This window comes from Sinocyclocheilus grahami, unplaced genomic scaffold (assembly GCF_001515645.1).
Source record: "Sinocyclocheilus grahami isolate Dianchi unplaced genomic scaffold, SAMN03320097.WGS_v1.1 scaffold103.1, whole genome shotgun sequence".
In the NCBI taxonomy this organism is placed as follows: Eukaryota; Metazoa; Chordata; class Actinopteri; order Cypriniformes; family Cyprinidae; genus Sinocyclocheilus; species Sinocyclocheilus grahami.
The window spans coordinates 356531-372588 of NW_015505282.1; the positions used below are offsets into that span (position 1 = coordinate 356531).

Consider the following 16058-nt stretch of genomic DNA (forward strand, 5'->3'; position numbering starts at 1 on the left):
TGTTCATTATTTATCTATATTATTTGTTATCATGTTTAGGAACCGTGACATTTTAGTGAAGGGAGCAGATCGTAGTTGGTAGTGATCCGTGACTAGGCCCACGGTTCAGCACGCATGTGTTCAGAGGATTCATTGCAAAATTTAATAGAGTAAAATTTTTATCATTTGTATGTGTTTACAAACTCTAACGATTTTAAAACAGCGCAAGACTGTAATTTATACAGTGAACACTCAGAAGAATTGGATAAACTGAGGAGGAGTTTCAACATCTGGAAAAGCGGTTGGAAATTGAAAAGATCCGAGCAGCAATGGTAAAAAAAACAAACAAACAAAAAAACACTCCAAAACAACATTTCCTCACTAAAGCTCTCATCTTTGACAAAGTCCATAATTTATTTTAATTATTGACTGAACAATGGCTTGTTAGATACAGAGAGAGCATGAGCTAATTGAATAGAATATCTTTGTCATTGTACAAGTACAATAAGGTTTATTTTGAAACTTCCAAACTGACAGTAAAGCTTAAGAATACAAATAATTTAAAATGGCAATATAAAATTATCAATTATAAAAAGTTTGCAGCAGTATTAAAATAGTGCAAATAGCTCAGATGTGCAATGCAGCATTAAAACCTAAACAGTACAAACAGAAAACATAATGTAATAAAACGGTAGGGGACTAGGGGTGAATTTATTATTCCATGTACATTTGAGGTTAATGTGTGTACTGGGCTTGTAGTTACAGCAGCTATCACTGTGTTGTTATGAAGTCAGTTGTGCCAGACAATTTTGGAAAAACTTAAACTGTTGGAATAAATAGTTTTACAGGGTTAGAGATAGAAAACTTGCAGGTCAATGGGCATCAATGTTTAAGGTTGGTAAACACTTGTACACTGACACATATAATACTACCCGCTTGACATTGGCATGTGTTATGCAGGTGTCAAAGTTGTGCAGAGTTGAAGGAAGAAACCTCAAAGACAGTGCCAGAAGGATGCTGGGCAGGCAAAGCCTACAAAACGTGCAACATTAATCAAATATTGTGGTGTCAATACTCAATAAGTTACAACGCAAATCAGACATTTAAAAAAGAATTCCTTTACTGGTCATTTTGAAATGTCAAACATAACAAACCACAATTGCTAACCACCTCAATCTGTATTATATTTTAAATATAAAAAAATTCCCTCATGTCCAAATTCAACAGGAAGGGGGGTGGTCCGCTGCAGAAAGAGGCATTTGAAAAGAGTGCACTGTTCTTGTCATTAGAGGTATGTGTATAAAACACACAACATTTACCAGAGAGCTTCTCTTTTTTAACACACTGAATGGTGATACACTATATATATATCTCTCGTTTTTGTTTTTAGTAGGCATCCAATCAAAAGAGAATGACTCCTTGTCACAATAAGTGTAAAGTAAAAATAAATATGTCAAGCTTTCTTATTTGGCAGATGCTGTGATGACCAACTTCCCGGCAGCAACAGAGCTGGACTTGAGGAATGCAGTTGGGAAGCATTTAAACAAGAAATAACAAGAAATAAAACCAATAATTAATAATTTCCTTTAAGTTCACAGTTGGTTGTTTTATTTGTTTAAAGTAAACCAACAAAAGGGTTCATCTTTTTTTTATGTTGTCATTTATCTGTAATGTTTTAATGTTAAGTGTGATAACATGCTCTTGATTTGTATTAGATTTTTTTTCATTTGACTACAAGTCCCCCTGTAGTCAAATATTTTATCCCTTAAAACTTATCTTTGATCATCAAAATTACATATTTAAATGTTTTTTCTTGTGAAAATAATTTTCTCATTCCTTAAAATAGCTTGAATGCAACTCTACACCCTTGCCTCATTTACTATACGCTGATCTATGAATATGCAAATTAGTCCCGCCTCCACTCAGTCACACCAGCCAGTGCCTCCTGATCCACTGAACTGTAGTAAACGCAAAACAATGGCATACACGGATAATGACTGATAAAACTATCTTTTTACTAGCGGACAACTACAGTGAATACTGTAACATTCGTTAAAGATACTTACGATGTTGTGTCCTAAAATGCCTTGAAGACTCGAATGCAGCCGTTTGTGATTCTTAATTTGCGCCCGCGAGCAATGCATGTGAAGTGCAGATGCCGATGCGGGAGAGGTGGGTCTGACTCCGGGCTACTTTTACGTTATAATGCAAGTTAGCCGTTCTAAAATCACATTAAACCACAGCTTCATGGGTTTTTTGCTTTAATTTATTTTTGGTTTTGTGCTGGTATTGGTATATTTTGCATGCTAGTGATAGGAATCGATCCCTTGACGTGATTGGTTATTGGTTTGTGATGTAACAAACCGAGGGCTGTTTCAAACCGTATTTTTGGGTCAGCCTTTGGGAAACTACAGTTTTACATTTACATTTAGTCATTTAGCAGACGCTTTTATCCAAAGCGACTTACAAATGAGGACACTAAAAGCAGTCAAAACTAACAAAAGAGCAACAATATATAAGTGCAAATGACAAGTCTCGGTTAGCCTAACGCAGTACACGTAGCAAGGTGTATATATATATTATACACACACAGACATACACACATACACACACACACACACACACAAAAACAAGTAGATAGAAATTAAATAAAAATAAAAAAAGAAGCTAAATACAGTTAAAGTAGAATTAAAATTGAGTTAGAGGGTCAAATAAAGGTGGAACAGATGTGTTTTTAGTCGTTTCTTGAAGATGGTTAAGGACTCAGCTGTTCGGATTGATTTGGGCAGGTTATTCCACCAGGAGGGAACAGTTAATGAAAAAGTCCGTGATTTTGTGCCTCTTTGACATTGCACAATAATACACCTTTCACTTGCAGAACGCAAGGTTCTAGAGGCCACATAACTCTGAAGTAATGCATTTAGGTATTGATGGTGTTGATTAATAGATTGGCACATGGTTTGTCTAAAGGCATATTAAAAACACCATATAGACAAATAAACAACATAAAAAAACTTGATTTTCACTACAGGGGGACTTTAAATATCTTAAATTATTTAAAATATTTAATTTTTTCATTTTTATTATCTTAAGTTGTTAAAAATTCCTGATTTTTTTACCATAATATTTATATTTAAGTGTATTGTATTTATAACATTTTATTTTGTCATTAATTCTTTTGTATTTTTATCATTTTGTATTGTCTTAAGTTGTCAAAAATGTTATTTTTTTTAAATAAAAGCTGTATATTGAATTTGTTTGGATGGATTGCCATTTTGTTGTCTATTAGATGTATATATGTAGTCGTTTAATAGCTGTCTAATTGATGACTAGTCTATTCTTGGGCTATGATTAGACTTCTATTAAATTTTCACTAACAGCCCAAATTCAGCCTTGTGTTAGCCTAGACCAGGGGTGGCGAACTCCGGTCCTGGAGAGCCGCAGCCCTGCAGAGCTCAGCTCCAACCCTAATTAAAGCTCACCTGCCTGTAGCTTCCTAATAACCTTTCAGATTCTGATTATCTTGTTCAGGTGTGTTTGATTAGGGTTGAAGCAAAACTCTGCAGGGCTGCGGCTCTCCAGGACTGACGTTCGCCACCCCTGGCCTAGACCCACATTCACCGTCTATTAGACTTATATATGTAGTCGTTTATTAGCCGTCTAATTGATGACTAGTCTATCCTTGGGCTAAGATTAGACGTCTATTAGATTTTCACTGACAGCCCAAATTTAGCCTTGTTTTAGCCTAGATGTCTGGGCTGTGTTTAGATGGCTAATAGACGTCTTTTAAATGCAAAATTGCTTGCTGGGATGTGTTAACACCTCAAAAAATGTGTTTTAGGGTTTCATGACACTTCAATATTGTTTTGTTGGTAATACAAAATTAGGAATGGTTTTAATGCACTCTATCTAGCCACTGTGTTTATGAGACAGATGCACCGTGCTGATTCCTGCTCCGGTGTAGATGACCACATGCTTGGCCTGCTGCAGCGCCTCCTCCAGCTGCTTCACTTTAGCCTTCAGGCTCTCAGCATCATCAAACACCTGCAACCATCACAACCACATTTATATCACCAGTCAATACGAGAAATAGCTCATGAAATACATAGTACTCATCAAACAGGTGAACTGCATTGGTGGAGATTCCGACAAAGCCACAGGACTTGAGGAGCCTTTGGATTCAATCGTAAATTAAATCGTTAATTGCAAAAATAATACAAAGTATCATTTGTTTGACATTTTAAAACGGAGAGTTCCGGTGCTTGATTCTGATTGGCTGAGCCGCGTTCGAAGCTGTTGTAAATTACTCTACAAACATACACCTTTCTTTACTTCTGTGTGTTGCTCGGCAACCACTTTGTTGGAACCACAACTGTTTCTGAGGAACTACATTGTTTGGTGGAAGAATACTGTTTTTATAAATATCATTACACTTTATTTGCTCTGTTTTATTCTGTGAAACCTAACTACATATATCGAATAACCATCTTATAAAAGCAATAATCCCCGTGATGCCGTGGTTTACAGTGAATTTATAACAGCTAAGGGGCATGTTAGGCACGACGCGAAGTGCTTATTGCTTCAACAAAATACCAGATTTATCATTTATCACTGGATGTAGTGTGTGTCTGGGAATGTATTCATGCTACACCTGAATGAAGGACAGCTTTTATTAATGGATGAGAAATTCAAATGCATGTTTAGTATCTGTATCAGAGTTTCTGCAGGTTTTATGTAAATCTAAGTACATTTAAGACCAAGTAAAGCAAATTAAAGGAATAAATTGAAGGGAACCCATTATGTCAACCACATCTGAGTGAAATCTTTAGGGAGCACACAATAAGTTGTATTAGACACTTCAAAGTTGGAAAATATTAATGAATTTTCCATAAACAGATAGATGACAGATAGATAATAATGTTCTTCAATCTTCATCAGTATTTTTGACTTGTTTTCCAGTGCAAATGTCCAAAGATTCAAGATTAAGACACTTATAAGTCTTGTTTTCTGTGAAATTCAATCAAAATGAAGTGTGTTCATGATTAAAACAAGAAAAAACATCTGTCAATGGGCTCAAGACTATTAAACTATAGATGCAAACTCCTCACCTTTTGGTAACAACTCATTTTGAGATTTGCTTAGATCCAATGAGAATGTGTTTTTAAATAAAGAACTGGTTATTTCAATAGGTTTTGCACAGTATTTTCTTTAATCTTTACTCTGTCTAAAAAGGGTAATATTTTATGTATTTGAGGTCTGAGATGTGGGAACAGTGAAGAGAGAGAGAGGGCAAACATTATGCATTTTAGGTCTAATCAGCCAATATTGTCTTAAATAGCACTTCATACTTTATGTGATTTTGACCACATATATTCAATCTTGATTTTTGTAAAATTTTGCAATAAGATGTTAAATTATATATTTTTTGTGTGTGCGCGTGAAAAATTACAGTTTTTGACATATAAGGTAATAAAAAAATATTTAAAAAATACCTTAAAGTAACTAAAAATGAGAATGTAAAGCAAATATCTTTAAAATAAATTCTGTGTGGAGCATGCCCCCGATCTGCGAAATGTTCTCACCTTTTTTCTCCTTTACCTGTTCGCATCTCTGTTAAAGTGCTTTAAAGGGGTCATATGATGCGATTTCAATTGTTCCTTTCTCTTTGGAGTGTTACAAGCTCTTGGTGCATAAAGAAGATCTGTAAAGTTGCAAAGACTAAAGTCTCAAATCCAAAGAGATATTCTTTATAAAAGTTAAGAGTCAGCCACACCTACCTAAAACGGCTCGTTCTAACACGCCCCCACATGTCTACCTCACTATGTGGGAAGAGTTGCATAACGCCGCCCAAATGTTCACGCAAAGAAAGAAGGCGTAACTTTTATTCTCGCTGTAGTGTGTTTTTTTAACCTTAAACCGCATAAACATTTCATTACACCAAATACACAAAATAATGTTCTTTTTAGCAGCATCATATGACCCCTTTAAAAGGACAACACGATTTTCACTCCCCATCGACAGATATTTGTTCTTGCCATAAACTTACTTAATTTTGTTAATTTTTTCAGAAAACCAGACTTAATTTCTTCATTTTGCTACTCAAGTGAATGTATCTTGATTTGAGGATGCTTGCATACTTGTACTGGAAAACAGAAACGCCGAGTTAATAACGGTTTAATGTTAATGTGGTTTAGGGTGGTGGAGGAGTTTCTGAGAGCCGCAGAAGCGCTGTTGATGTCCACCTCCTCCTGTTTCCTCTTGAGCAGGGATCTGCGGCTCTGTCTCCGGCTCAGCTCCTGCACCGTGTCCTGATGCTCCTGCAGCAGAGCCCTGTCCTCCTGCGTCCGCTTTGCTTCGGCCTTCTGGAGGAGCCTGAAGACCTGCCACAGAGAGAGAAGCTCAGACACACACTTCAGTCTGCAGCAACTGGTACACTGACTGTGAAATAACACTGGAGCTCCTTCAAACACTGCAAGAGGCTTTCAGAAAATCCTTCTGAGATTTCATTTCGTTGATTACACGGTGGAAGTGGCACAAAACCACCGGTTTTCATAATGTAACTGTACTAGCAACGGCACTTTTTGGGCACAAACTGTGTTTCTTTTGGCTATAAATACACAGTGCGCTGTCATAGACATGAAAATAAAACCGAGTGTTGTTCTCCATGATTTGTGAATTCAGGTGACGCTGTCCTCCTGGCCGAAATCAGGTTTTTTTTCGTTGCGACTCTCAATTTTATAATGCCTATAGCTCCAAAAGTTGGACATTTAGAGGATTGAAACCGGTGTCATATTCCCCAGCTCGATTTGTAAATTTTTTCCACAGTTAAGATCTTGTCCGTAAACCCCTTGGTAAGTCCGCTATAAGGAATGTGAAAAATAGGCGTTCTTTATGTTTAATGTCTATTACCAATAAACACGCAGACTGCTCGAATACAAAAACATTGTTTTAGGTCAAACACGATTTGTGAAAACTTTCCCAAACACAGTTTATTGCGTGTCTTTGTTTCTCTTTGCTCTGCCCCCCGTTTTTTGTAGCCTATAATAATGTCATTCGGTGCTGTTCCTGTGAATAACGGTTTCCAATTCATTAGGTAAATGAGCACATACACACATACAATTGTACACTTTGTTTGACAATAAAGTTTTGGTTGTTGTACCGTTCCTTGAGTACTTGGCTTCAATATTCTGATTTGCAAAAGTTTCACAGTGCAGTGTTGGGTCAGTTAACCCTTCCCTGATTCATTTACATCACTATTTTGATTTGTGAAAACGTTCACAGTGCAGTTATGGTCAGATAACGGTTCGGTCACTAACATCACTATTCTGATCTGTGAAAACTTTCACAGTTCACTATGGGTCAGCTGACCCTTCCCTGAGTCACTAACATCACTATTCTGATCTGTGAAAACGTTCAAATTTTCAGATAAATAAATAAGTGTATAAATACACAAATTCTTGTTTAAATACATATAGAAATAATTAAACGTGATTAAAGTAGGCAAATAAATCAAATAAATTGGTGGGCAAATGGAAAATGTTTAAGGAAATGCTAAACTCATCCTATTTATTTTCCTTTGATCAGTCATTTATTTCTGAATGTAGTTCCGCATTTATTTTTCCTCTGCACAACATGCTAATGAGAGGGTGTCAACCATGCACTTGGTCGGGTCTTGTGATAGCCGGGGGCGCAGCTTTCCCGCTGACAGGAGATGCATGGTGTAAATCCAATGTAGTAACATTCTACATTCTGTAATTCACATTATCTTATTTGTCATAAAGAATATCATCCAGCAATTTTAATTTTGACTGCCAACTCTTTAAAATACATCAAAACAGCACGGAAACAGTATTCAGTTGAAGAATAAATGAGTTATTCTCAGTACAATCATCCCCATTTAAATCAAAAAGTTTGAAAAAATAGATTTAAAATCATGTGTAAAGCCACTGAGACAGCATGCTGTTATTGCACACAAAATATTAAATGTTTAGAACAGTGCAAATTACAAACACCATTAGAAACTCATAGTTCAGCATCACACACCATGATATGGGTTCAAATGAGAGCCCATTTCTCTCCAAAACGGTGCCAGTTTTAGCGTTTTGCAATAAAGAAATAAGAATAACTAAACTTGATAAATTATGTTACAATTTTGACATAAATGCACATTGTTCTAGAAGGATGTCAAATTCATGCCATACCTTTTACTCGAATTGTTATGTTGATGTTTATGCGTGAGTGCACTTGCTAAATAAAGGCGGATTGTATCCACCTTTTTCTTCAACGCGGAAGTAAGCCTGTGGGTTAGACTTCCGGTTCATTAGCCGCTGTAGGTAAATAACGAGGAGAATAACAATGTGCAGTAAACGGTAAAACTGTTTGCACTACAATCCAGTGTGTTCATAATTTCAGATAATACATTAAAATAATATGATAAGACACACCAACTTTCAATATCAAGCAGCAAAACGAACTGTTTTGTTCAGCTAAAAATAGCTGGACGGAGTGGACGCAGATGAGACCGGAAGCCAGACCCATATAATTTACAAATGGCCGCGCCCATTTTTACGACAAGAAAAAGGTGGATAAAATGGATAAAAACGTTTATTAACGAGCTGCAGTTTTATTACATCACGTGCTGGCACAGATGCAGTATATTAACGCCCCGGGTCATCAATAAGGTGCAGATTTGGTCCTCAATTTGTGTTTCCAACACACTTTTTCACAGCGCGCTCAAACTCATCAAAAGTCAACAAGCAACAACGACTTATCCAAGTGACTGCTGCAGAACGCATGCGCGAGAGAGAGAAAGACGAGGCAGCGCAGCTCGCGCGTCTCATAAGTGAGTGGGGAATTTACCGAACGTGGCACTTGCAGGAGTTAACACTGTACGCAATAGCCGCAACCTCACACCAAATTTCAGGCCGTGTAGATAGGCAAGCATATATACAAATCATTTAGTAAGCAGAAATCCGAAATTTACCTTAACATTAAGTTAGAGGAAGATGCGACTGAATTGATGCTTGAAGAATGCGCTTCCAGCAGCCATGAAAAACAGTTGGCGGTTAAAGTTTTCTATGCACAATTTGATTTGACGAAAGTCACGAGACCTATTACTCTCTATCCAATCACGTTGATGGATAAAAATAAAATTTAAAATAAGCATGTAACGACCACAAACGGAGGAAAATAGCGGAGGAAAAGTACCGATACATCACTTAAAATGTACTCAAGTAAAAGTACACCATTTTTAAACTACTCAAAAAAGTACATTTACTGATAAAAACTACTTAATTACTGTAACGTGAGTATTTGTAATTCGTTACTTCACACCCCTGCAGAGGTGTCATTTCCCGGCACTCGATATTCGCAAATCTAGGGACCGTCTCTAAAGTTACATACGACATTGGTATACACTTTTCTAACTTCAATAGCATTTGAGGAAAATTACTTACAGTAACACAACCAACTGTGAAGTGTTCATGTAGGTCTCCGTTATAATGCACACCTTTTAGATTTGTGATATTTATTCAAATACACTTGAACTTGAGCAATTCTGCAAAGAAGAGTGGACAAATATTGAAGTAGCGACATATCCCAACAAACTAAAAGCTGTAATTAAAAAGACAAAAAAAACAAGGGGGTGATCCTTTTGCGAACTTTGTGATTCTGATTTTTTTTTCCTGACTTGTTGGTTTTATATCTTTCACTTGGATGTTATAAGTTGCAATGAATAAACAAAACAAAAACTGTCCATCTTCATTTGTGAATATATTAAAGGGGGTGATTATTTCGATATCCACTGTACATACATACATACATACATACATATAAATGGGAGCGAGTGAAGAAAGAAGAAAAACAAAATGTAGTTAAGCAAATAAATAAAAATAAATATTAAATAAGCAAAAATAATAAAGATATAGGGACTGATTTATATACTATATTTTTGTAGATACATTGCAGGATAAAACAGTAATAATCAAGAAAAGAAAAACGGAATAATAGAATATATAAAAATAATAATATAATTTAAATAAACAACAATATATGCATATACTTGTATACAGATGTAAAAAAAAATGTCCTTATACGTATCATTATAAAGACAGGGAAGGGTCAGCTGACCCAAACGGACCTGTGAAAGTTTTCACAGATCAAAATAGGGATGTAGATGACCCAGGGAAGGGTCAGCTGACCCTTCCCTGAGTCACTAACATCACTGTTTTCACAGATCAGAATAGTGATGTTAGTGTCTCAGGGAAGGGTCAGCTGACCCAAACTGAACTGTGAAAGTTTTCACAGATCAGAATAGTGATGTTAGTGTCTCAGGGAAGGGTCAGCTGACCCAAACTGAACTGTGAAAGTTTTCACAGATCAGAATAGTGATGTTAGTGTCTCAGGGAAGGGTCAGCTGACCCAAACTGAACTGTGAAAGTTTTCACAGATCAGAATAGTGATGTTAGTGACTCAGGGCAGGGTCAGCTGAGCCAAACTGAATGTTTTCACAGATCAGAATAGTGACGTACAAGGGAAGGGTCAGCTGACTCGTACTTACCTCTGAAAGTTACCACAGATCAGAATAGTTAAGTTAAGGCCTCAGGGAAGGGTTAAATAACAAAAACTATACTGTGAAACCTTTAGCAAAACAGAAAATAGAAGCCAAGGACTCATAAAAGGTAAGGTAAAACAACCAAACCTTTATATTGTGAAAGATTACACAAATCACAATAGTCTATTAGAGCCGTGTATGATTTATCTAATGGCTTGGAAAACCATTATTCACTGGAACTGCAACGTATGACATTATAACAGAAGAAAAAAAGAGCAGTGCAAAGCGAAACAAAGACACGCGATAAACTGTGTTTGGGAAAGTTTTCACAAATCGAGTTTGACCTAAAAACTATGGAACGATTTTCCGGACAATTTTCAAATAGAATAGCAAATTGTGTTTTCAATTGCGTTTTCAATATGTGGACGCATAAATTGTGACATAATCCAAATGCAATTGCAAATCCTGCATTATTGAAAATTGTCCGGAAAATCGTTCCATAAAAAAACAATGTTTTTGTATTCGAGCAGCCTGCGTGTTTATTGGTAATAGACGTTAAACATAAAGAACGCCTATTTTTCACATTCCTTATGAAAAAATGTACAAATCGAGCTGGTGACTATGACACCGGTTTCAATCCTCTAAATGTACAACTTTTGGAGCTATAGGCATTATAAAATTGAGAGTCGCAACGAAAAAAAAACCTGATTTCGGCCAGGAGGACAGCGTCACCTGAATTCACAAATCATGGAAAACGACACTCGGTTTTATTTTCATGTCTATGACAGCGCACTGTGTATTTATAGCCAAAAGAAATCTGAAAATCAAACCGCAAACTTATCTTTACTGCGGTATGAAGATTAGCTCTGTAACGTTACTGCTCTGTGTTTCGCGTCGTTACAGTTTCGGCTCATGCGAGTTTATTATAAAGACGTTACGTGTTATTAATATAATGCGTCGTGGTCATACGGTCTGTCGTTGTTTCTCTCGCTGTATTATTTTCGCCTTTTCTCGCTGTTTTCTTTCTGCTCACGCAGACGAGCCGCTGTCTGTGTTCGCGTCCATGCTGGAGCTCACCAGTGACGCCGATCTCGCGGGACAAAGCGATATTTGCGCGAAACAAGTGAGAAGTGGAATGAATGAATGAATGAATGAACAAATAAATAAATAAATAATTTTTTAATTTTATATTTACCAGCCTGACAGAGATGGTTTAGCTGGGTGACTCTTAGCTTAAGTAGTTGAAAAGTAAACAAAAGTCCTCTAAAACCCTTCTAAAACGTTTTTAAAACATGTATTATTATATATATACACAAATAAAGGCATCTGAGTTTGTGTGTATTGAGTTCACAGTGGTCTGTGTTTAGTTAACAGTAGGAGGCGGTAATGCACTGTTATACCACTGCGAACTGAAAGAAGAAGAAGAAGAAGAAGGACAGTTTTTCTGAATCTGAATTAATTTTATTAATTTCACTATGTCTATTAAATTAAATGCTCTTTTCAGCGACTCATATATGGATATAAGCCAGTATAGAGACCAAGATTTTAAGGTGAGCATTTGAGGTGTGTTTTTCCTTCTGATAAACATTCTGGCACCTTTTATTTGTTCTTTCCTCGTCATATTATTGTTTATTTTTCATTTATAGATTATACAAACTTAATTGTTTATTTAATATATATATTTTTTGCAAATGTGTATATTTTATGTTCCTCGATTAATGTGTTTATAAAAAACCTTCCACATTACAGTTGGCCTTTTGTGAAGCAGTCCCTTGGATAATACATATTCAGTATTTATTATATCCATTACGCCAATAGATTCAGTGTTTAATTGTTTAATGCATACAGTTCCTTTAAAAAGGCATGTTAGATACAGACTTGTTGTTCACCAAAGCTGCATTAATTGATTAAAAAAAGTCCAAAAAAACGCAATACTGGGAATTATTATTACAATTTAAATGACTGTTTTCTATTTTATTATATTTTATATCTATTTCCAGCAGCCTTTACATGTTTTTATTTGTATAGCACTTTTCCCTATCCTTCAGAAATCATTCTAATCTGCTGATTTGATGCTTTTGTTCCAGTGTAATAGTGATCAGTGTTTTTTATAGAGCTCTTTGATTTTAAAATGGAAGTCTTCTGTAACATTATCAGTTTAATGTGTCCCTGCTGTGTTTCTCATTTAAAAACAAACAAAACAAAACAAAACCACTGTGATCCCAAAGATGAAGCTGTTGGTGCTAGAGGTGTGCAGCAGCTTCTCGGTGGCTGGGAGGGACTCTGGACATCTCTGCAGGGCAACCGTTACGAGCAGGAGAAGCTGCTGAAGCAGAGCTGCTCGCTGTATGTGGGAAACCTGTCCTTCTACACCACAGAGGAGCAGGTGCACGAGCTCTTCTCCAAGAGCGGAGACGTCAAGAGGATCGTCATCGGCCTCGACAAAGTCAAGAAGACCGCCTGCGGCTTCTGTTTCGTTGAGTATCCTTCCAGCTCAGGACCAGGGGGTGTGAAATGCTGCTTTTAATGCTGTCATTGATTCTCTTTCTGGCAGTTCAAATTAAACTTGACATTTGTTTGCTGCTGCAAACTTTTAAAGGCACAGTCCACCAAAACTGTCATTTACTCACCTCAGACTTTAGGCAGGGCTCTACGCTTACTTTTCTTTTTAGGAGCACCTTCTAATCAATAATTCAAAATGTTATTAAAAATGTGCCTTTCCATTACGAGGTGATATTTGACTCCTTAAAGTGATTTACAGTGGAAATTTGTTTTTACCTTTGTAATGGCATTTTTTAAAAACTTTATTGAAAGTATGTCATTAATTGTATTAACAAAATTAATTTGTACAGCGGTGGCACTGAAGAACACACAAGTGGCGTGTAGGTGTATTTTCAGACACTTAACGAGGCTCAGAGGTGGCATGAGTGCGATTAAATCCATAAATTCATGTGGAGGGTAATGTTTTAGTTTTAAATATAAAATGTTGAATACAGAAATATTAAAAGATTTAAATAACTGAAAAGATACTTTAAAAATGAAACTAAAACTGCCAGCAGGTGGCGGCAAGTCACTGATTTTATCACTGAATCATTCATTCAATTGATTCATTCGAACGGCTGATTCATTCAGGAATGAAGCAAGTGACGTCTTTATGAATGGGTAATCATGAATCACTGACTCACTAGATTCATTTAAAAACAGAGTTCATTCATAAACGAAACACCGCTGTGTTTGAATGGAGATGCGCAGCGGCTGAGCTGTTACTTTGTTTAACCCGTGTGCGTCAATTAAAAAAAGTTACACAGGTCCATAGTGGACAAAAAGGTCATAAAAATGTGAAGCTTGGGAGCATAGAGTTAAGTTTGGTCTCATTTTAAAGAAGACCCATGGCAGATTATTGTTGAAGTAAAACATTTTTAAAAAGTGAAACCAAAAAAAAAAGTTCTAGATGTTTTAGGTTTATGAAAATGATTTATGAACAATGTTTTATATAAAATATATATTTTATGAAACATGTTGAACTCTATACCTGCTAGAAAATCAAAGCCATAAATCTAAACAAGTTGTGTTCCAAATTTGAGGTTGATATCTCAAAAAATGAGCTGTCAGTAAGATTTTGTTTGGGCGCAGTACCACATTTCCCCATTAGATGCCAGCAAAACTCTGCTGGTGCACACAGTGGTTGGATTTGTGATTTGCAGTAGAGTTCTTCTCTCAAATATTACAAGAACACACACACAAATTTTTTTTTTTATGACACGCATGCAAACCACACTCTGACATCCTTACCAACACACCCACACAATTATAGCTGCATTATTTATCCAATTGGCTCTATAATATGCAGAAGCAGAAAACAAGAATAAAGCCAGTATTTTCTTTATAGGTCAAACTTGAAAAAATGGCACCATCTGGTAAAAAATAATAAAACATTTAATTTTAAAGCCTTGCCAATATAATGAAAGCCTATCAACAAAAATGGCATCATTTTACAGTTAAATGGCACTGCGATTAAAAATAGCAGTTTCAATGGGGACATTTTTGTCCTTAAGGTCCTGAGAGGAACAATTTTTTGTACCTAGTGCAAAACAGATTTATTAAAGGAAATGGAAGTGAAATTCCAATAAAAATACACACCTGTGCCAAAATGTATGCAGTTGGCAATAACACAGGCAAAATGATCAAAAAACAAAACTGAAAAGGACAAAAATGTCCAAAAGGTCGCACAAGGGTTAAATCTATTTTCGACGATGAAATAGAGCAAAATCAGACAATGTAAGTCACTTAATATTAACTTCTTGTAATCAACAAAGCTCTCTACACTGCGCAATGAATCTCTTATTTACACCCTGTCTACACTTTGCTTATGAAAGGATTCATGAGATATGTCTGTGATACATTACTCAATGCTGCAAACACACGTAGAAAGCTTTGAAGCTCCTCTGAGCGCAATCACAAGTATGATGAAGATCTGGTCAGTCGCACTGGTGCTCCTAAAACATTGTTCATAGTCGCACGCAGTAGTTTTCGGGCGCACTGTAGAGCCCTGTTAGGTCAGTTTTAAAAGACAAATGAAGATATTTTTAATTAAACCTGAGTGATTTCTGTCCCTGCTTTAAATTCGATTCCATCAAAACGGCATATTTGAGCTTCCGTTTACCATATTTGATGTGCTCTATGTGTGAAAATGGGTTTAGAATTCATAAATTTTCTATTATTTTAAGGGGGGAACTATCTCTTTAGGAATTGCAACTTTTGCATAATTCCTCATCAGTGTTTGAGATTAGTATGAAGTCATTTAATTTCCTTTGATATATTAGTTCTTTAAAATAACTCCAACACCTTTGATCACGATCACATTTGAATTTGGGCTAAGACTTCTGCTTTCAGACACCGGGACTGTGAAACTAGTGTCAGTTCTTTAACCACTGATGTGAAGGTATTACACTCGTGCTGATGCTGAGCATGCTATGAGGTTTATTAATGGCACGAGGCTGGATGACCGGATCATCCGAACAGACTGGGACGCAGGCTTTAAAGAGGGCAGACAGTTTGGCCGGGGCAAGTCAGGCGGGCAGGTAAGTGATAAAGCACACAATGATATAACTATGATCACAATAATTATTACATCCATATTTCAGGAACATGTTTTTTTTTGTTACTAGCAAAAAAATCATATAATTGAGGTCCAGAAGCACGAGGCCATTTTCATGCTTCTATTCTGAATATATATATATATTAATGCTGTCAAACGATTAATCACATACAAAATAAAAGTTTTTGTTTGCATAATATATATGTGTGTGTACTGTGTATATTTATATACAGTGGGTACGGAAAGTATTCAGACCCCCTTAAATTTTTCACCACATACAGTATACATTTTGAAAATATACATATACATGTCAATATTTATATTCATATAATTTATATGAAATATATATATTTTAAATATATACATGCATGTGTGTGTATTTATATATTCATAATAAATATACACAGCACACATACATATATTATGCAA

The 16058-nt window shown here is 36.0% G+C and overlaps 2 protein-coding genes across 2 annotated transcripts in view; one reads left to right on the top strand and one right to left on the bottom strand.

Moving 5' to 3' along the window:
• The window catches only part of sirt7 (sirtuin 7), a 24323-nt gene extending 12727 nt beyond the window's left edge, over positions 1 to 11596 (bottom strand). Inside the window, 4 exon segments of the mRNA XM_071582391.1 lie at positions 3919 to 4023; positions 6222 to 6359; positions 6803 to 6811; positions 11501 to 11596. Of these exon segments, the coding sequence (XP_071438492.1) occupies positions 3919 to 4023; positions 6222 to 6359; positions 6803 to 6811; positions 11501 to 11596 (348 nt within the window).
• A 377-nt stretch (positions 11597 to 11973) lies between these two features.
• Positions 11974 to 16058, top strand: part of ncbp2 (nuclear cap binding protein subunit 2) — a 4544-nt gene continuing 459 nt past the window's right edge. The window contains exons 1-3 of the mRNA XM_016276566.1: positions 11974 to 12081; positions 12831 to 13012; positions 15474 to 15612. Of these exons, the coding sequence (XP_016132052.1) occupies positions 12007 to 12081; positions 12831 to 13012; positions 15474 to 15612 (396 nt within the window). The 5' untranslated portion in view covers positions 11974 to 12006. The remainder of the gene's footprint in view (positions 12082 to 12830; positions 13013 to 15473; positions 15613 to 16058) is intronic.